This window comes from Mytilus trossulus, chromosome 1 (assembly GCF_036588685.1).
Source record: "Mytilus trossulus isolate FHL-02 chromosome 1, PNRI_Mtr1.1.1.hap1, whole genome shotgun sequence".
NCBI lineage: Eukaryota > Metazoa > Mollusca > Bivalvia > Mytilida > Mytilidae > Mytilus > Mytilus trossulus.
The window spans coordinates 35,714,764-35,738,458 of record NC_086373.1 but is presented as its reverse complement, the minus strand read 5'-3'; the positions used below and the strand labels follow the sequence as shown (position 1 = coordinate 35,738,458).

The following is a 23,695-nucleotide window of genomic DNA, read 5'->3' as shown; positions in this document are numbered from 1 at the left end:
CATGCTTATTTTCTACCAGAAGTATACAGTAAGTCAACTCAAACTTTTTGGTAATTGTTTTGAAATGACTACAAGTCAATTGCAATTTCATTTAATTTATTTAAACAACATTGTAAAAAACTAGCACTTTACAGACATTCATTAGCATTTATTCCTTTGAAAACCTGATTTATACAGAAACATTTGCCCCTCATACTTCTTCAATCTCATAGTCTTTAATTGAAAGTACATGTATAATCTTCTTTTTTAGTCTAAGCAATTCCAGTGAAACTATTCCTTATATTCTATAAACTGCTTCAACTTTCTAGTTGCCTCTGGCTGCAATTTTAAACTCCTGAAAAAAATAATTGTAAAAATAATTGTAATAAATAGTTAAATATGAAATGTGAAAAAGACAAAACTACAAAATGATCAATACATATGTGAGACAGTTAGTGAAACAGCAGTGTGATGATTTAATTCAGGAGAGTCACTCTCTTAAGGTCAAGGAACAGTAAATGGGCTATGTCGCAGATTTTGCTAAAAAATTGCATACAACCATGGCTCGTTGAACTACAACTGAAAATTAAAAAAAAATACATTTATCTCTTTTATTATCTGAAAAATTGCAGATTGATTTCTTTTAATATAAGTGCATATTTGTATAGAAAGCACATAAAATCGGCGAAAAACCTTCTAAATTTGTCTTAAAATCGCCAAATCTCTAATTCTACTCCATAGATTTTTCTTAAAAAAACTATATATTGTTGACACATAAATTTCTTTTTTAATGATATAAAATAATCATAGGGTCACGGACTTCGTTTTTTGTCTAATAATCAATTTGTTACCATGTTGTTAGTGAAAAACGTCAAAAAGCAACGTTTTACGGCCTGCAACGCGTTAACGTTACGATTATTTCAACGTTTTGTTGGGTTTTTACACAAAGAATGCAACTTTGAATGATGTATACCGTAAAAACGAAGTCGGTGACCCTATCTTTGTTTTGCATCATTATAACGGAAATTTATGTATCAACAACATATAGTTTTTTAAGAAAAATCTATGGAGTAGAATTAGAGATTTGGCGGTTTAAGACAAATTTTAGAAGGGTTTTGGCCGATTGTATGTGCTTTCTATACAAATGTTCACCCATTTTTTAAGAATTCAATCAGTAATATTTCAAATGATAATTGAGATAAATGCATTTTTATTTCGATTTTCAGTTGAAGTTCATCGAGCCAGAGTTGTATGCCAAATTTTACTGAAATCTAAGACATAGCCCATTTACTGTAACTTGACCTTAAGTGGTTATGTAGGTAGGCAGGGATGTCAAATTAGTGAAAAACTGACTATATCAGGCAATTACAACAACATGGAAAGAAAATGAAAAACTCCAATGAAATCAACTCATTATTGGCAGTTGTAACCATATATTTCATTTATGTGGGGATATACATGTATAGGTATTAATTGAGCTCTGTTGTGTGTTTGAAGGATATTTTAAACTTCAAAAATTTATAATAAAATAGTCTCAATCATGATTATAAAGCATTATCTGAAATATATACTCATCTCTCTCCAAAGGGATACAAAAAGCAACCAAATACAAACTGTCAGTCTACTTAGTTTTAGAAAAGTGTCACCAAAATGGTTCCTTTTTTCAAGAACATGTCATTCTGATTTTTGTAAAAATTAGATTCAAACAATAAATTAGTCTTACATTAAATGTTTTCCAAATGTGTTAACAATTTTATACAGTGAACTTTTCAATGTTGTCTGTAGTAAATATTTCAATCCAGCATCCTTTGTGATAGAATCTTTGGTTTGTCGTCTGCTTGAAGTTACTGCTAGTTTGAAATACTTCTCAACATTCTGGAAATATATATGAAACAAACTTTAAACAAAATAATCTAGACTATGGATTCATTATATCCATGGGGTATCAATTGTCGTTGTTTTAATGTGTATGGGTGAATCACAGATTAATGTGTCAAAAAAGGAAAAAATTCTTTGATGTGTACATGAAGACCAAGGCAAAAACACCAAATCCATTATCCATGAAAAAAATAATTTCTTTAAACTAAGAAAACTTGTACACACAATAGATAATTTCTTTTTGCTATTAGTCAACATAATTGCTATATTTATGGAGGGCATGGTTTTATTATGGTCCCAGTAATAAATCATGAAAAAATCAATATCATACAAAAGATTGATTGGTATTTAAAGCCACATTCATAGAAGTCAGTATTAATTTGCAGAGAAAGCTGGAGTGCCGAAAGAGAACTAGAAAATTTTCCAGGGTAATTTTGTAAAATCAAGCACTAAGCACAAGTGATGAAATATGAGTACTGTTGATGCATTTATGTGATAGATTTTATTGAGTGAAGCATATCTTCAAAATCCAAAATATTGCCAACATCTATCTTAAAATAATCAAAGTTTTACAAAATAGTGTATTTTTCAAATAAGCACTAAGCTTGAGTGGTAAAATGTCACCCTTGTACATGTATTACATACCTCCTGTAAATTAAGCAGGGATGTCAAAGTAGATGGAAGTGACCGCTGTACTACTCCAAACTTATCTTCTGTATAAGAGGCTGTTGCAAAGTTAGATAATGCTGTAACAGAAAGTAAGACATGAGAAGGTTCTGTAAGAAACATACTGTTAAATAAATGGAGAATGTGTCAGAGGCACACAGATTATGATAATGCTGTAACAGAAAGTAAGACATGAAAAAGGTTCTGTAAGACACATACTGTTTAATAAATAGAGAATGTGTCAGAGGCACACAGATTATGATAATGCTTTAACAGAAAGTAAGACATGAAAAAGGTTCTGTAAGACACATACTGTTAAATAAATGGAGAATGTGTCAGAGGCACACAGATTATGATCCAGCTTATATAATGTTACAAAGGGACATAACGTGAGAACGGTAAAAGTGCACCAACTTGATCTGTGATTTGGTTTATAACAATTTTTTTTTTCTTCAACACAGTTACTGTGATCAAAAATATGGTGTCCTTGTTCAAATTAACAAATAAAGGCTCTTGTGTATCATACAAAAACTTAGTATGTAACTAACCTTCTATTGCCCATATTTGTAATTGTGCTCCTTGAAAGAGTTGTCTACTCTTTGCATCAGGTGAATCCATTAAGAAATAACTGAACAATGGTTTCTTCTTTAAATATGACAGAATCTGTAAATAAAATGTGATTTAAATATGACAGAATCTGTAAATAAAATGTGATTTAAATGACAGAATCTGTAAATAAAATGTGATTTAAATATGACAGAATCTGTAAATAAAATGTGATTTAAATATGACAGAATCTGTAAATAAAATGTGATTTAAATATGACAGAATCTGTAAATAAAATGTGATTTAAATATGACAGAATCTGTAAATAAAATGTGATTTAAATATGACAGAATCTGTAAAATAAAATGTGATTTAAATATGACAGAATCTGTAAATAAAATGTGATTTAAATATGACAGAATCTGTAAAATAAAATGTGATTTAAATATGACAGAATCTGTAAAATAAAATGTGATTTAAATATGACAGAATCTGTAAATAAAATGTGATTTAAATATGACAGAATCTGTAAATAAAATGTGATTTAAATATGACAGAATCTGTAAAATAAAATGTGATTTAAATATGACAGAATCTGTAAATAAAATGTGATTTAAATATGACAGAATCTGTAAATAAAATGTGATTTAAATATGACAGAATCTGTAAATAAAATGTGATTTAAATATGACAGAATCTGTAAATAAAATGTGATTTAAATATGACAGAATCTGTAAAATAAAATGTGATTTAAATATGACAGAATCTGTAAATAAAATGTGATTTAAATATGACAGAATCTGTAAATAAAATGTGATTTAAATATGACAGAATCTGTAAAATAAAATGTGATTTAAATATGACAGAATCTGTAAATAAAATGTGATTTAAATATGACAGAATCTGTAAAATAAAATGTGATTTAAATATGACAGAATCTGTAAATAAAATGTGATTTAAATATGACAGAATCTGTAAAATAAAATGTGATTTAAATATGACAGAATCTGTAAATAAAATGTGATTTAAATATGACAGAATCTGTAAATAAAATGTGATTTAAATATGACAGAATCTGTAAAATAAAATGTGATTTAAATATGACAGAATCTGTAAATAAAATGTGATTTAAATATGACAGAATCTGTAAATAAAATGTGATTTAAATATGACAGAATCTGTAAAATAAAATGTGATTTAAATATGACAGAATCTGTAAATAAAATGTGATTTAAATATGACAGAATCTGTAAAATAAAATGTGATTTAAATATGACAGAATCTGTAAATAAAATGTGATTTAAATATGACAGAATCTGTAAAATAAAATGTGATTTAAATATGACAGAATCTGTAAATAAAATGTGATTTAAATATGACAGAATCTGTAAATAAAATGTGATTTAAATATGACAGAATCTGTAAATAAAATGTGATTTAAATATGACAGAATCTGTAAAATAAAATGTGATTTAAATATGACAGAATCTGTAAATAAAATGTGATTTAAATATGACAGAATCTGTAAATTAAATGTGATTTAAATATGACAGAATCTGTAAAATAAAATGTGATTTAAATATGACAGAATCTGTAAATAAAATGTGATTTAAATATGACAGAATCTGTAAATAAAATGTGATTTAAATATGACAGAATCTGTAAAATAAAATGTGATTTAAATATGACAGAATCTGTAAAAAAATTTTATTTAAATATGACAGAATCTGTAAATAAAATGTGATTTAAATATGACAGAATCTGTAAATAAAATGTGATTTAAATATGACAGAATCTGTAAAATAAAATGTGATTTAAATATGACAGAATCTGTAAATAAAATGTGATTTAAATATGACAGAATCTGTAAATAAAATGTGATTTAAAGTAAAAACTTAGTTTTAAATTTGTCTGTGAAGAAAATGACACATATTTGTTAAACACTTCCTGTTATTCAAGTGACTTGTTTCTATACTTCATGGCAATGATCCTAAAATGTCTTAGTTTTAGAATTTCAAATTTCCAAACATGACTAATAATCAAATGAATATGTGCTACCTACTTTTTATAGCTGACTATGCGGCATGGGCTTTGCTCATTGTTGACGGCCGTACAGTGACCTATAGTTGTTAATGTTTGTGTCATTTTGGTCTTTTGTGGATAATTGTCTCATTGGCAATCATACCACATCTTCTTTTTTAAACCTTACCGGCAACATTCTATTAAGTATGTAACATGTTTTGCAATCAACTTTTTATTTCAAACACTCACACAAACTATTTTTTTAAATTGATATGGTTAGATTATTCATTAGAGTCTGATGTATGAAATTATTGTTTGATTTCATATTTCAAATTTGTGATTTTTGTTCATTTTTAGAGAAATTACAGATTACTAAGTTCTATGATAATTACCCCTTCTTTAGGTGTAGTTGCTGGGTTAGTCTGAGAATCTCCTGTACCACTAACTGTATTCTCTGATGTAGTTCTATGGGACAATGTAGTAGTATCACCTAAAATTTAACATCTTAAAATTTACAATATTTTTATGTTTTTTTAGGCAATCTAACAAAATCTTCAACACGCCAGAAATTGTTTTACTACAAGTTATGTGGTCTTACATCATAAAATTAAGAGATCATACCAATAGACAGTCAGGGGAAATACTTAAAACACCATCTGATTCTTGCCAATGGTGTGATTTTGTTTGTAATAATTCTTTTTTATTTTTTTATTTATGGAATGCATATGCATTGTAATCCGATACACTACATTTCATATAAATGAACATATGAACTGTGCTCATTTTTTACATTTATAACAAAACATGTTCTTATTCCATGTCAGCATCATGTGTTTAATGTTTGATCAATCTAGTTGAAGCTTCTTAGCCCCAAAATACTAAGAACTAATAATCTGGGTTAAATAAAGTTTTGTTCATCTTGTCTTCACTGGTAATCTCTAATAAATTTTGCCAATTGTAAATAGTGAAGTTTTACTGTCAGTCAGACAAGAACTTCAAATACTTACCAACAGTAACTGGTGTAGGTTTTTCTGTCTGTCGGACAGGAACATTTACAAATACTTTCCAGTTTTCTTCCTGTACTTTCTGATTGAGAGCATCTATTTCAGTCAAACAGGCTGTACTTAGTTTATTCCAATTGTGAGGATGTCCTCCTATTAAAGCAAAAAATATATATTACAATAACTATCTATAACTGACAATACTGTTGGTCAAAAGAAGCATTTTTTTTTCTAAACATCATGTCTTGAACGCTTAAATATATCTCAATTAATTATAATTAATCATAATAAAGCAAGAGAACTTTACAATCAAACATACCTACACATCACAGGGAAGAGCCAAGTGACCTGAAGACATAATTTTTTTCATATATATCTAAGCAAGGTTGCAACACATAATGAAGTTTTTCATTTGGCCCCCAGAAACCATTTTCTGCACAAAATCTAGTATAATTTTAGTAACCTTGACATGCACCCTGGTCAGAGTGACCACAAAATCAAAATCTTTCTATAATTATATGTGAAAATATAAACAATTTAGGTTGCAATCTCATAGTGTTTGGTATATAGAAATCCCTTCTCATTCCCTTAACAAGAGAGCACACGCTGAAATGTCTCGCCTTCTTTACTAACAGTCTGCGACTTTAAGTGGTAGCCCGAAGCCCAAGTCTAGTTTAAATAAGCTCGGACTAGTTAACGTACACTGCCGATAGTCCGACCGGTCTAGTGCATATATGTGTGCACTTTTTTAATCGTTACCGTAAGTTAACGCAGAATGTCACTCAACGCAATCAATATTAATAAACTGATACTCTCTTCCTTGCAAAAATTCCATAAACCAGTTTTGACGGTCTCCCTAATAACTGATTGTTCAAAATTTTAAAAAAGCGCGAAAACGGTCAGAACCACGTGTTTTGAAAATGTCAAATTTTGGTAATTATTGATTGATTTATGTTGCATAGACTTAATAAAATATAATCATAACAGAAAATAATAAAAACATTGAACATTAAAGTCATTTTTGGGTCGGAAGATATTAATTTGAAAATGCCCGCTTGACTGTGTGTTTTAGACGGTTGGTTATTAGGACGACTTCAGTGACTGGTTACCGTTAATTTTATGAAGACGTGGAACCAGTTTTGTTTTCTTTTCGGAATTGTACACATAATTGTGGTCACAAACATCGCTTGATATACATGGCTTCACTGTCGGAAAGTGCGAGACCATGACAGGCATAAAAAATGCCGTCTCGCAAGTCCGACCAAGTTACGGAGGCTAAAAAAAATACGAGGATTAACGGGTCCGAGAATTTATAACCCATTGGACGGACGGTCGTCCCTCAATCCCTGACCCTGGCTCCAGTACGAGAATCTAGTTATGTTGTGTAGCTACTGTAAGGAGCAGGGAAAAGGAGGCAAATTTGTATCTGTATTTGTATTTGAACAGGAGTTGTTCAGCAAATTGAAAAATAATATGAAAAATCATGAAGAATAAAATTTTAACTGATTGATTTTTTTCTTATCTTGGTCTTCATCAGAAAGGATGATCTCTTTAACTTCCAAAGTCAAATTTGAATGAGAAATTAATTTAAACAAAATGTGATGGCAAGGGGTTTATATCTACATGTATACATTTATTTTACATCTATGTCTTAAATTCTTGTCAACAGTTTTGAGAAGGTTTTTTTATGGAAAGTAGATTTTTTTATTTTACATGGAGAAAAAACTCTTTTTTTTTTTTAAAAGTTATATACACTTCCAGATACAAAAATGTAACCTCAGAATGCAGGATTTTACATCTAATATTCCAAAATTTTCTTGGGGGGGGGGGGCATGCCCCCAAACCCCCCTAGCGGGTTCGGATCACTTCGTGATCCTCAACCAGTGACACAGATTTTATTTGGTCCAGTAGATATAAATTCGGGCTAGTAATTATTTTTTTTTACTAGCCCATAGGGCTAGTGCTTCAAATAGTTTTTGGCACAGACTGTACTAATCATTGATATTATGTTGATAGTCCTAAGTATAAAGCTTTATTAAAAACTGTCACATAAACTTAACATTAACAACCATGTCAGGCAGATATGTATAGCTAACAATGCTTCCATATAACAAATATAGTTGACCTATTACTTATAGTTGAAGAAAAATAGACCAAAACACAAAAACTTAACACTGAGCAATGAACCGTGAAAATGAGGTAGAGGTCAAATAAAACCTGCACGACTAAAATATAGATCATAAAATATATTCATACACCTTATATAGTTGACCTATGGCATATAGTATTAGATAAAAAGACCAAAACTAAAAACTTAACTTTGACCACTAAACCATGAAAATGAGGCCAAGGTCAGATGACATTTGCCCGCTAGACATGTACACCTTGCAATCATTCCATACAACAAATATAATAGACTTATTGCATAAAGTATGAGAAAAACAGACCAAAACACAAAAACTTAACTATAACCACTGAACCATGAAAATGAGGTCAAGGTCAGATGACACCTGTCAGTTGGACATGTACACCTTACAGTCCTTCCTTTCAAAGAATATATACTAGCCCTATTGCTTATAGTATCTGAGATATGGACTTGACCACCAAAACTTAACCATGTTTTTTTTCAAGTGGTCACTGAACAATGAAAATGAGGTCAAGGACATTTGACATGTGACTGACGGAAACTTCGTAACATCTATATACAAAGTATGAAGCATCTAGGTCTTCCACCTTCTAAAATATAAAGCTTTTAAAATGTTAACTAACACAGCCACCACCGGATCACTATCCCTATGTCGAGCTTTCTGCAACAAAAGTTGCAGGCTCGACAATAAAATAGGCACACTTAGCCTTTACATACTATTAACATACTCTTAATATTTCACTGGAATAAAATAACTTATTTTAAAGAAGTTCAAAGTATGCACATTGTAGTGAGTTTTAAATTCGGGCATTGCAAATGGCAACTGCAATGTTCTTTCCAAACACCTAGAAAACTTCAATAAACTTCTGTAATCATTCAACATTTCATAATTACCTGGCTGGCTGAGACTGAATACTTGAGCTCTTCTTTCTATTGAATTTTTTGAAAGCCAACTCAGATCTAAGAATCCAAGATACTACAAAAGATATAAGCTCTATTATTAAATGTTACAAATGGTCTCCATACAGTTAAGAAATTTGCAGTTTACAAGATAACATATAGTAGGATTCATTTTCTTGTGTGTGTCAACTTTTTGATTTGGGACAGCATTCTTGTTTGTTGGTGATAATTTTGATTTCATGGTTTTAAGATTAATATTTTTTGACTCAATGGAGATATACATTTTGTAAGGAACTTAGTTTTAATGTCAGAGGGACTTTGAAATCTGAGTAAATTGGTACCCATATATCAATAATACTTTCAAAGTAATCAAACTTGCAATGGATTTCAAGCAAAATTTACATTTCCTGGAATCTCTTTGATGTCAGAGCAATATTTTTCTTCCATCATATATCAAAGTTTTCACATATCGGTAGTTAATAAAGTACACCAAACCTTTTTTTGTTATCTGTACATGATAATGAATTTCTGCCCAAATTTCGATGTAATCCTTATGAGCCTTTCTTTGTGTTTATTTTCTCTTGAATTATTCATGAGCTATAGTTATATTTTGACTTCATTTGGTGGAATAAGAGATTAGAACCATAAAACTTCCTTGTACTGCATTGTAGTTAAAACTTTTGTTTGTTTCAAAAAACCCAAAACTTTTTAAATTTTCTTTTAAAATTGTTAATAAATTGGAGTAAGCCCGACATTGACAAGGTTATTTTTAAACAGATTTTAAATAAGACTAAGAAATTTTGTGTGTCTGACCTTGACAAGGTCATCTTTTTGGCAGGTCATAGCATCTATCAAACATCTGTTTGCAGTATTGTCAAAAGCACTTTCTATAGGAAATGTAAGATGCTGAAAATAATCAAATAAAAATCTATTAGTTCATTATAATACGAGAACATTTTCCAAAGAAGAAATGGTAATAATTTACATGCACATGGTGATACGCAGACACCAAAATTTTTGTAAATTAATGAAAACATAAACACTTCAACAACAAATTATCTAAAGCTTTTACATAGAGGCTCTTATCATGTAACCAACATGAAGCCAAAAGACTCAACAGTTTGGTAGCTGTAAATCCCCTCACCTAGACTTCATAGGTTGTTCAAAAACTTTGATTAACAAATTCTCAACAGACAAGAAAATTAAGTTTATACTTGATGTACCATACAGCAATCAGTAGTTGTTAACAGCCTTGCCTGTCCCAAGTCGGGAGCCTGTAAATTTAGTGGTTTGTTGTTTGTTTATGTGTTACATATTTGTTTTTTTCGTTAATTTTTATCCTTAAATAAGGCCATAAGTTTTCTTGTTTTTATTGTTTTACATTGTCTAATCAGGGCCTTTTATAGCTGACTACCCGGTATGGGCTTTGCTCATTGTTGAAGGCTGTACGGTGACCTATAGTTGTTAATGTCTGTGTCATTTTGGTCTTTTGTGGATAGTAGTCTCATTGGCAATCATACCACATCTTCTTTTTATTTGGTCTTTTGCAGTCATGCCATCTCCTTTTATTGTTATAGCACTAGAAAAAAATATACATGAATATTGCTCATAATGATATCTGATATAAAATATTTATTATACCTCTGTGGAATACACCCTATACAACAATGCACTGTAACTCCACATAAAATGTAGGAATATTCCTAGTAATACTGTCTGATAACACAGTCCTATATCAAGTAATCCATAAACTGTGTCTACTGATTGTTCAGACCTGTAAAATAGAAAAACAAACATTTCATTTTTGCCATCTTTTCTTCAAAATACTAAATCTATACACAATTTTATTATTAATTTCTTCAACTATGAATTAAAATGCAATCATTTTTACCTTTATATTTATGTTACAAAAGTATCAAGTAACAAAACAATTGAAAATCTATGTCCACAATAACATGTTGGATTTTTGAGTCATCCTCATGCAATTATATTTCTTCAAAAAACTTCAATCTTACATGTTTAAAATGCTCTAAAAGCCTTGGGTTTCAATCTTGAAAATTTAACTGTATCAAGTGAATGCAATGGCAGAAGTTCTATTTCATCAGCTGCTGTACAAATTAACTGACACGACAACCTTTTATCATTACCTTAGACACAACCACCTTTTATCATTACCTTAGACATGACAACCTTTTATCATTACCTTAGACACGACAACCTTTTATCATTACCTTAGACACGACAACCTTTTATCATTACCTTAGAAGTGACAAATTGTGGACTATCCAATCCTTTGGAACCTGTCCTGAAAAAGAAAAAAAAGCATTTATTTTCAAATAAACATTTAACAAGCATTATGAGGGTATATGCACAACAATCTCATGTTTTAGCAGGAACACTAGATGAATCCACAAGAATATAGATTGCTATGTCTCCAAGACAAAATGTGAAAGGCTATAAAAAAATGCAAAAGTCTTTAGAAAAAGTAAAAGTACTGTTATAATAAAGCCAAAATTAAGATGTTAGTTGGAACAAAAAGTGTCATATATTAAAAAGATAAAAGAAAACTTACCAAAATACATGTTAATTGAATTAAAATAGCAATTGTTCTGCCTCCATAAGTATTCATGTTTCATTGCATTTTCCTTCTTGTAAAACTAGGATATCTTCCTTATTATAATATATTTACCATGTTTGTCTAAAGTTAGATAATGCATTAAAATAATCTCTAATCCTTACCCAGTAACCAGAATCCTGGATAAAAATAAACTGTTTGCCATAATGTACATTGTATTGATGTCAAAAGTACATCCACTACTTGTCCTCTGACCTGGAAAAATTTACTCTGCTGAAAAACAAGATCAATAAATAGAATAGGATTTATAATATCTATAAAAGTAACAAACATATATATATGTACTAACAAGTTTTGGAGATTATGTGTTACTTGCTTGTACACTATATTAAAATTTGAAGGTAGAAAAGTCCCTGACAATTCATTCTGACTCAAATCCAAGTTTTGGAGATTCTGTGTTACTTGCTTGTCCAATATCTTAAAATTTGAAGGTAAAAAAGTCCCTGACAATTTATTCTGACTCAAATCCAAGTTTTGGAGATTCTGTGTTACTTGCTTGTACACTATATCAAAATTTGAAGGTAGAAAAGTCCCTGACAATTCATTCGGACTCAAATCCAAGTTTCGGAGATTCTGTGTTACTTGCTTGTCCAATATGTTAAAATTTGAAGGTAGAAAAGTCCCTGACAATTTATTCTGACTAAAATCAAATCAGTCTTTGCTATTATTTGTCAGTGCTTCAAAGTAAGCAGAGAAGCAGCAGATACCAGTATTATTAAATAAGATTTAATCTGTATTAAAAGACAACTTTTATGCTCTCACTTAGTTGGTCCCTAAAAACATGTTTCACTATATAGAAAATTCATTACAAAGGGACCTTAGTTTATGGGTCTTTTATCACAGGTTTTCCTCATGCAGGTAGTCTCTTAAGCAAGTTCACTGTACCATGAAAGTATTAGAGTTTTGGAAGTGATAAATTTACCATACATGTACCTGTAAAATACTAAACTGTAGGTAGTTGTTGAAGTGTACATAATGAAAAATCAGGTACATAAAACCACTGTAGATTCCATACAAAACCAGGAATAGATGGTACTCATTTAACATGTAACTTTTACTGTAAATACAGAAAACATATTATATATGTTAAACAGTTAAACATAGTCTATGGTGTTTGCAATCAATTAAATACATTAAATATGGTTCTTTTTCCTTTCTCAACACTTTTAACAAACCAAAAAAATGTCACTATTCATTTTTTAACATATGTTTTAAAAACAAACATAAACTACTTTCTTTTCCATAACATCTCAAAGCCTGAGAGATGAGAACCTTTTAAATAAAAAAATAATAATAATTTAGAAGTTTAAGTGTAAAATTTCTATGCTCATTTACATATCAATTTATTGTAAAAATGTCACTTGTTCTGATTGAAAATTAAGGTATTAGGTAATATGGTCATATCCTCATAAGGTATATATTTGGCTCTAAAATTGAGGCTGATACTGAAACAGATAAAGCTTTCAAGTGTTAGTACAATTTAATGTTTAGGCATTTAGATGAGTTACTTAGGTGAGTGACTATTTTTGTATGGGTTTTTTTCATACTGATCATTGAGTTAAGCCATTTGCACCTTATTTTGACAGTTGTTCTTAATTGTGCTGTAACACTGTTTCCCAGGTAAGAGGTAAGTTTGAGTGCTCAAATCATGTTAACCCACCTAAATTTTTTATGTGACTGTTTCCAAGACAGAAGCCTTTAATTCTTTAGTGTCATTAATTAATGTCTATCATACTTCTTTTTGGTAAATTGTATTTTCTAAATTATGATGCTAGTTTTCCCAAATGAACTGTTACAGATTTTTATATCAGGGCCTTTTGAAGCTGGCTATATGGTTTGGGTTTTTCTCATTGTTGAAAATCATAATATGGTAAATTACCTTACTTTTAATTTTGTCATTTTAACTCTGTCATGGATACCACATTTTCATACCTGCCAACTTTCACGATTTAGGCGTGTACTACACGATTTTGACCCTTTGTCACGATTGCACAATCGTGTTCCTGAAAACCCCTCTAAAACACGATTTGGTGAAAATCTACACGAAAAATATGATTGTTCCCGATTTTGAACTGTGTCCAATGGAGGAAAATCATGTTCAGCCAATCAAATTGTGTGTTTCTCATGATCAAATTAATCAACCAATCAAAAACGTTTTCTTTCAAGATAGTTTTAACATCCTAGATATTGAACTTGTGTTGTATTCCTCTGTTTGTTGGTCAGAATTGTTAAAAACGTGAACATGGCAAATGATTTTTCAACTGTAAGGAGGTTCTTACACAGAATAAGAATAAAATCATGGCTGATTGACAAACTTCAATGATGCAGTACTACAATGAATATAATAAATAGTAGTTTATTCACTAATTTATTGACATTAGTTTACATGTACAATTGCTGTAACATAATTTTATTTATGTATTCAATCATTTATAAAGTATAATGTACTATTCATTATTTTTCACATGCTCCCCCCTCCCCACCCCCACCCACATTAACATGAGGAATCCCTTAAATGAGGGACTACCCTTAGTCAAGGGGTCACTCTTGTAAAAAATAAAATAGAAATATGTAGATTTATTAACTTAAAAATGGGAAATTCTGACATTATACTTGGAACATCTTTTCTAAATGAAGAGTCCTATTATTTTGAATAATAAAGAAGATATAAGGCCAAGAACATATCAAAATTCTTAGACATGTGATGACCATATAATACCAGATAGATCATAAGATGTATATAGTTCTTTGGGAAAAGTTTCTTCAAATAATATGAATGTGTGCTCATTTGTACTTAAAAATTGGTTTTTAATGTCCTAACATTAAGGGGGATCCTTATGTGTTGTTCCAAACCTGATCCTTCTTTGAGTATAATTTTAAATTGGAAAAGTCAAAAACTATTTAGTATCTTTACACATGAAAATAATTCCTGGGTTTACAGCTACATGTTCATATTTTCTGCTGATATAATAACTAGAATCATGCAAATAAACTTAAGAAAAAGGGATTTAAGCTCCTTACAAATCATGCAAATATGACACTTTTTTTGTAGACTACAAAACAGCACCCGAAAAATAGTCGTCGCAAAGAATTTTAACCTTTGAAATTGTTGTCGCACGCTAAAACCCCCATGGGCATTTTCAAAAGTTGGCAGGTATGCATCTTCTTACTTTTCTATTTATAAGGTTAATATTACTTTTAACTATTTAAAAAATTTACCTGCTGGCAATTTGGACAGATAGGTGTGAATATCTTCCCCCTAAAACATTGCAACAAATCCAAGTACAGATGGCACCACTGATCACATATACAATACCATGTACAGGTCGTGGTGGGGTCAATAGCTGGACTAAACTATGAAGACGTGTCTCAGGAACTTCTGGAATCACTAAAAGACAGTATGCCACTTATTAACTATAATAATACTTTATTCCCAAAACAAATACAGCTTATAGGATACAGACACATACAGACACAATACAAACAGATCTAAAAATAGAACACACGTTACAGCTCATCATTGGTCAGCTGTTGACAAAATATAACACATTCTATTTAATAGAGCTTAAGATAAGTGTGAATAAAATTTGAAGTTCATTCATTTAATAACTCATACAGACCAGGTGAGTATTTTTTTTTTTTACTGACAGTGAAAAATGACAACAAATAATGGACACCATCCTGTGGGCCAAAACTATTTGTTTATTGTTCCTCAATTACATGTACCTAAGATTAGACCATTCTTACCTGTGTATGATGATATAGAAAAGACACACACCACTACTATCACCAGGATCAACAGCAACAATAACAAAACAAAGGAGGCGGAGAATACTGTACTAATGGATCCTGAAAAACAATTAGTAACATATAAAAATAAATTGATTAAATAATTGATTGTTGTTTAACTAAACTTTCAACACTACTGTGCTATTTCATGGCAGTTAGTTTGTATTGGTGGAGAAAGCCAGAGTGCTAGAACAAAACCACCAACCTCTGGATGGCAAACTGAAAATCCTATTCATGATTGGAGTTCTTAGCCTTAGAGTTGACAGGCTAGAGATACAGTAGTTTGACTATACAAATAATAGATATCATCACTTTCAAGTATTCAGTTTCAATTCCATAACATTAAAGATAACAAACTGAATGCATGGATGGGGATTTCAAGCAAAACATGCTGCTCATAATTGGTAAATAAGATACATAAAACGCCACAAAAATCTGTTCATAATACTGATAATCAAAATAAAACGGACACATGCACAGTTTAATCAAATATCACAGCTTCATTTTCAGGATTAGAGCTCATAATTATTTTAGTTGTGACAAAATATAACGGAATTTAAATATTTTTGCAATTATTTATTTATACATACATTGAATACTTGGTTTTTTGTTCATGTGTGTTTCTATCTTACGATCATCAATAAAGAAAATTACAATGATATATGAAGAAACATTTTCAGACTTCTCTGCTATAATCTAAAAATTTTAAGATGTAGGTAATGAAAAATTCAAAATGGTGATTGACATTCAAGGCTGGTGCTAGACATTTCTAGTGAGGAGGACAACTACTCTTAAATAACCTGTTGAGATCCATGAGTGTAATGTTAATATATGTTTACCTGAAATCCATGTGAAAGGATAAAAGATGTAGAAATGTGATAAAATAGTATAAACTGTGAACAAAACAGGAAGAGAAATCACTGTCCAACAAATACTAGCTCCAGTTCTCCAACTCTGCACCTGAAAATGTAATGAATAAATATTGTTAAAAACAAACAAACAACATGTATCATAGCAACACAAAGCTGCCACCACAGAACTCAATTATTTCATAAAAAAATATGAACAAAAACAACAGACATACACAAAAAAATTCTTAAGGGTTCCGCGGAACCCAGTGTCTCGCCTACTTTAGCTGTAACTCCTAGGCTCAACAAAAATTAAGTAAACAATCAATAAAAATATTCCTCTTGATACATGTACTATCTTTTGATAGTAAGAACCTTCTGTCCAAGTTTGGTAAAAATTTCAGGATAGTTTGTGAATGGAATAAATGTTTTAAAAACTTTAACTGCAGACTGTATGTAATGTTAACTGGAAGAAAAACTAAGTCCATTTATAAGTAAAATACAGATACACAGGTACCAAATATTAACAAAATTTCCTTTCTAGATACTAGCTATAGCATTTGATCATAAACAAGCTTCTGTCCAAGTTAGGTACAAATTTAAAATAGTATAAGAAAGTCATTAATTTTTTATAAAAACAAAATAAAGAGTGAATGTGTTGTTTCCTGGCAGAAAACCTAAGTCCATTTGAAAGTATAATACGGAAAAAATGAATTAATTTTTTTACAAAATTTACTTATGATCATAAACAAGCTTCTGTCAAAGTTTGGTACAAACCCAGGATAGTTTAAAGAAAGTTATTAAAGTTTTAAAAACTTTAACCAAAGAGTGAATGTAGAAAAACTAAGTCCATTTATAATTAAAAAACAGAAAAAATGGAATTTTATTTTTGCAAAATTTACTTCTGGATACTATCTTATCATCATAAACAAGCTTCTGTCCAAGTTTGGTAGAAATCCAGTATAGTTTAAGAAAAATATTCAAATTTTAAAATCTTTAACCACAGAGTGAATTTAATGTTTCCCTGCAGAAAAACTAAGTCCATTTTATAAATAAAATACAGAAAAAATGGAATTTTATTTTTACAAAATTTACTTCTGGATACTATCTGATGATCATAAACAAGCTTCTGTCCAAGTTTAGTAGAAATCCAGTAAAGTTTAAGAAAGATATTCAAATTTTAAAAACTATAACCACAGAGTGAATGTAATGTTTCCCCGCAGAAAAACTAAGTCCATTTATAAATAAAATACAGAAAAAATGGAATTTTATTTTTACAAAATTTACTTCTGGATACTATTTTATGATCCTAAACAAGCTTCTGTCCAAGTTTAGTAGAAATCTAGTATAGTTTAAGAAAGTTATTAAATTTTCAAAAACTTTAACCACAGACACATGACAGAGTGAATATTTGTGGACGCCGCCGCCACCGAGGACGGAATGTAGGATCGCTTAGTCTCGCTTTTTCGACTAAAGTCGAAGGCTCGACAATGAGTAAATGCATTGATTATTGTTAATCCTGGATCCCAGCAAAAATGTTCTGTACAGTCCTGTTAAATTATGATTGAGTGATTGTTGGCTTAATAAGTGTATGATTGGGTAAGCATATCTGTTTGGTACATGTATTTGGCAACAAGACGGTGTGCGATTTAGTAAAAACATTATGCATGTTCTTTATAGTATTCGCCTTTGCTCTCCAATTGTTCAGTTGAGTAAGTTTATGTACAAATGTAGCATTTCACTTACTGAGCTTGTTGAGTGTTATCAATCTTCACTGTAAACTTTTAAATCTTCCCCACAGGACTTAAGTTCAATTTTAATATTTTTTTTGTTAAATTCTGTTGGCATGTTCAGGATTTTTACATGACCAAAAGCAAGGCCACACTTAAAAATATTTTGGTTTGCCTAAACCCTACCTAAAGGTTGAGACAGTGGGTAGGCAGGTAGGCATTTTCTTTTTTTTTTCAAAAAAATAAATTGAAGTATCAGATGTTTATTAGTCTTCATGCCTATTTGATTAAAAAAAACTTCTTCAAATCAGGACAATAAAAGAATTTGAGTAGGCAGCTTTTTTCTTGGTAGGTAGCATTTGGGCAAACAAACCTATTATTTATTATGGCCCAATTTTACAAGCCTGGGCTGCTGGGCCTGTTGCTAAGCATGAGGGTAGTAATAGGGGTACTTTCAGGACGATTAACTTTAAGAATTCTTCCCAAATGACGTTAACAGTAATTTTTGGTGCATGACAAAAAAATGCACTCTCTCTTTAAGACGATAAGAAAAACTGACTGATTTTGACACACTTTAATTTTTTTCAAAATATGATCCTAACAATAATTTTTTGACAAGGACAGGTTGAAGAGGTCATCATGAATATTCCTATATTGTTTTAGGTCTACTTTTTAAATATTCATGAGGAAAAGTGATATCAGGTCTGTGACTGTATATGACATAGAAATATACAGTCAACGCATTTTGACTGCTCCAATAGAACAAATGCAGTACAACAATGCAGAATTAAAAACCAACCTAAGAATTCAAATCACTGAGGGGTGGTCCGAGGGGGTATCAGGTCCGTTCGCGCTCAATATACTTTAGCACCCTTCACCTTCCCACCTCACATGTTCGCCCCTGAAGTCCGTTTGCACCATACACATTCACTCCCATTAAGTATTAGAATTTCAGTTGAATTATTAGATTTTTTTATATGCATATACCAAATAATTTTATTTTCCTGAATAAAATTTGAGAAATTATATATCATATAAGTTTTTTTTTATTAATTTGATGATTATTTATTAAATGTTAATTATGAATGATTCCTGCTAATTGGCAATTATACACAGCCTAATTTAAATTTGGTGTTATTTTTATGAGTTTAAAAATCATGATTGTTGTTTTAACCCTTTCACCAATTGCTGCCCAGACAGATGCTACTCTGAGACGATGGCTTCTCTGGGTACTATTACTCAAGTGGGAGATCTTCATAATAAATGTCAATAAACTCTTGTTTGTAGTTTAATATTTGTGTATTTATTTCATTCACTAACACCATGTTTACAGTTTTGTTCATGTTTTATATGTAAATATAGCTCAACATGCAGACTTTTTATACGTTCAGGTATTTCACATCCAATTTTTTATGGAAATATTCTTTATAAAGCACAAAGGTGTCAGTATTCACCTCAGAAACTTACAAAACCTTTAAATAGACTGATTAAGAAGGGATATAATTACGATACTGTTGTCAAGTCATTAAAGATTGCATATTTTGGCATTAATATTGAGTCACTGATAAGGTCTTTGCGTCGGAACTAAAGACATTTATTCTAAAAACAGTTGTTGGCATGACACAGGTTATGTTCTTCTCATATATGTTATGATGGTATGATACTAAACCCCTAACGGGAAGGATTGTGCCTGAGGTTCATATGATGAAATCATAATCTTTCAGTCAGTTTAATTGAAGTCTGGAGCTGGCATGTCAGTTAACTGCTAGTAGTCTGTTGTTATTTATGTATTATTGTCATTTTGTTTATTTTCTTTGGTTACATCTTCTGACATCAGACTCGGACGTCTCTTGAACTGAATTTTAATGTGCGTATTGTTATGCGTTTATTTTTCTACATTGGTTAGAGGTATAGGGGGAGGGTTGAGATCTCACAAACATGTTTAACCCCGCCGCATTTTTGCGCCTGTCCCAAGTCAGGAGCCTCTGGCCTTTGTTAGTCTTGTATTATTTTTATATTAGTTTCTTGTGTACAATTTGGAAATTAGTATGGCGTTCATTATCACTGAACTAGTATATATTTGTTTAGGGGCCAGCTGAAGGACGCCTCCGGGTGCTGGAATTTCTCGCTACATTGAAGACCTGTTGGTGACCTTTTGCTGTTGTTTTTTATTTTGGTCGGGTTGTTGTCTCTTTGACACATTCCCCATTTCCATTCTCAATTTTATTTGATAATTTTTTCTTCATAAAATATTAAAATTTTCGGCATTATCTAGGTGAAATTCTCAAAATTCTGCTTTTAGACACCAAATCATAATTTATTAACCCAAAACTGCAAAATTTTGTGAGGCTGTACAAATTCCTCACACCCATTCACATGTTGGCATGACACGGGTTATGTTCTTCTCATATATGTTATGATGGTATGATACTAAACCCCTTACGGGAAGGATTGTGCCTGATGTTCATATGATGAAATCATAATCTTTCAGTCAGTTTAATTGAAGTCTGGAGCTGGCATGTCAGTTAACTGCTAGTAGTCTGTTGTTATTTATGTATTATTGTCATTTTGTTTATTTTCTTTGGTTACATCTTCTGACATCAGACTCGGACTTCTCTTGAACTGAATTTTAATGTGCGTATTGTTATGCTTTTACTTTTCTACACTGGTTAGAGGTATAGGGGGAGGGTTGAGATCTCACAAACATGTTTAACCCCGCCGCATTTTTGCGCCTGTCCCAAGTCAGGAGCCTCTGGCCTTTGTTAGTCTTGTATTATTTAAATTTTAGTTTCTTGTGTACAATTTGGAAATTAGTATGGCGTTCATTATCACTGAACTAGTATATATTTGTTTAGGGGCCAGCTGAAGGACGCCTCCAGGTGCGGGAATTTCTCGCTACATTGAAGACCTGTTGGTGACCTTCTGCTGTTGTGTTTTTTTATTTTGGTCGGGTTGTTGTCTCTTTGACACATTCCCCATTTCCATTCTCAATTTTACGTTCGCACCCACTCAAGTTCGACCCTTTCACTTTCGTTCCCTACATGTTCGCGCCCAATTTTTATTGGTTTTGTGTTTAATAACTTTGTAATCAAGTTTTGGCAAGTGTATTCCTGTAAGTATATTTGTTGTCATTGTCTCATTACAAAGTGAGACAGCATTTTTTTTTGTGTTGAATAAATCTTATTTAAGTTTTGGATAGTGTATTGTTAAAAAAAATAATCTTTTCTTAATAAAGTGGGATTCTGTCAACGTTTTATTTTGTGTTGAATAAATCTTAAACATGTTTTGGTTAGAGTATCACTATAACTTTGTTTCAATCATTGACTTGTTTCAAAATAAAGTGAGATTCTGACTATGTTTTTTTTTTGTTTGTGTATTGAATAAATTTTATCATGTTTTGGTTATAATAGTGTATTGCTATATTTTATTGGTTCATTGTTTCAGATCAAAGGGATCAAGCTGTTAAAAACAGTTATCTTTTGTGTTTTTCATTTAAAATATTCAATGTTTTACTCATACCAAGCTAAATACATTCAGTTTTAAACCTAAGCAATTTAAAACAACAATCATGATTTTCCAATTATTCTACTGGAATTTGAACTAAAATTGGGAGCGAACAGACCTTGGTTGTGAACGTGCAAGGTGCGAACATGTAGGGTGCGAAAGTGTATTGGGCAGGAACGGACCTGATACCATGTCTACATCTACATAATACTTCTTAACTTCAATATGTTGAAGATTACAAGAAGGCACATGCTAGGGAAACAAATTAAAACTAAACATATTTACAATAATTTCAAGAAAAAAAACCATTTTTTTTTTTTTTTTTTTTTTTTGTATATAGTTAAGGTTCATCATAAGGAATTGAAAAGTATGGCCGTGTTTACACCTCAAAAATTACTATGAGTACAGACAAACTGGTACATTCAGGAAAGTTTTAAGGCATGGCAGGAACTAGATATATAAAAGTTATATGAAGTCTACGTTTCAGAAAATGAAAAACTTACCTGCATTTTGATGTGCATTTTTTTCCAGTCTGCAGAAGATAGCAAAATAAACAAACACCCGAGTTTCATTTGATACGGTCCACTCAGTTACACAGTTTAAACCTGTTAAATCACCTATTGTTTACAGGTGTCTATTGTCCATCTATTGTCCATTTAAATCAATACTACTCACAACATTGATTATATGAGGGGAGCTTCTCAATCGTTTTCACTACTTAGTTAATTTTTGCACCTTCTGCAGGAACGAAAAAAAATGGAAAGCAAAATCTAGAAAAGTTAATAATATTCTGAAACATAAAATGCATTTAAAATTTATATATCTAGTTCCTGCCATCCCTTAAAACTGTTGCAGGTGTATAGGTTAGTCTGTACTCAGAGTAAAATTTGGGGTGTAAATACGGTCATTTTATCCAAAAGGTTATGATGAACCTTAAAAACATGGTTTGATTTAGTAATACATATGTGGTTTTGCACCAGACTTAAAAGCTTTTAAGTCTGGGCTACAGGCTACTTGGTATGGTAGGGTATTCCACAACCTTATTGTTCTAGGAAAAAATGAATACAAATGGTAGTTTGTGGGAGAGTGTGTAGGGTGCAAACCGACTTTGGGTAAGAACATGAATGGGAGCAACTGTGATTGGTATGACTAGAACTTGGATTTGTTGGAGGGGTTCTGAACCCGTAAATCCCCGGCTTAAAACATGAAATCCTGAGGTCTTCTAGTTGAAGAAATTTAAATCCTGACATCCTGCACGTTCTAAAAACAATGGAATCTATCCAATGAGGTAATGTTATTTTCATTTTGATGTACACACAATGAGATTACCCAGTCTTTTGATTCTGAAAAGGCGAATTGAAGAATTCCTTCATCCGAAAGGATCAATCCATAAATCCCAAGCTTAAAAACACTTGATCCCTGAGTCTTGATAAAGGTCCAACCCCCATTATCCCTAGCAGTTGACAGTTTTCTCATAAAATAAAAAAAACTTAGCACATTTCTTTATTCCTTTAATATTATTAATATAAAATATGTATTTGTGAAGCTGGAGTTCATAGATTCAGACAATGATTGATGGGGTGTTGCACAGTGTAAATTTATAAATTGTAGGGATCTGGACTTTTCATGTCAGATTTAAGGGTGCAACACCATGTTCACTGACAAATTTTTAACATATTCAGGATCGATACTATCTGTAGATTCTCTATAACTGTGACAAAGGTAAACTATCATGAGATTTTAATGTCAAACCTCTCGTTTGAACCACGATTCTATCGTTTCCATACTAAATTTCTCATGTGTTTAAAATAGGCGCCATTCAGACATTTGGAACCTTTTGGGCCTTTACCTCGAAATGATTAATAAAATATTCAACCCGAAAATTTTCTACGTGTTTGCGAGACTTTCTCTTCACTAAACGCTTTGAAATTAAAATTTTAGTAATTCATCAGTTCATTTTATCCTTTATACAATGATTTTTAGAACCGAATGAATTTTCTAACAAAGACTAAATTTCATTTTGAAACTGGTTGTATTTACTCTTGTTGGTA

The 23,695-nt window shown here is 31.0% G+C and overlaps 1 protein-coding gene across 2 annotated transcripts; it reads right to left on the bottom strand.

The window, feature by feature from the left end:
* Nucleotides 1-75: 75 nt before the first annotated feature.
* Nucleotides 76-23,494, bottom strand: LOC134722902 (nucleoporin NDC1-like). Of its 2 annotated transcripts, none has more exons than XM_063586538.1 (16): nucleotides 23,397-23,494; nucleotides 16,402-16,522; nucleotides 15,521-15,622; nucleotides 14,993-15,161; nucleotides 12,707-12,830; nucleotides 11,878-11,986; nucleotides 11,398-11,443; nucleotides 10,780-10,912; nucleotides 9,952-10,044; nucleotides 9,133-9,214; nucleotides 6,099-6,245; nucleotides 5,484-5,581; nucleotides 3,072-3,186; nucleotides 2,503-2,603; nucleotides 1,703-1,854; nucleotides 76-334 (listed from the first exon to the last, which is right to left on the bottom strand). In XM_063586538.1, the coding sequence occupies exons 1-16, from the start codon at nucleotides 23,427-23,429 to the stop codon at nucleotides 271-273; spliced, it is 1,689 nt and encodes a 562-aa protein (XP_063442608.1). In that variant the 5' UTR covers nucleotides 23,430-23,494; the 3' UTR covers nucleotides 76-270. The 2 variants fall into 2 exon arrangements, with proteins under 2 accessions (XP_063442608.1, XP_063442615.1); XM_063586545.1 differs by having other exon boundaries at nucleotides 11,878-11,983; nucleotides 23,397-23,487.
* Between the last annotated feature and the right edge of the window lie 201 nt (nucleotides 23,495-23,695).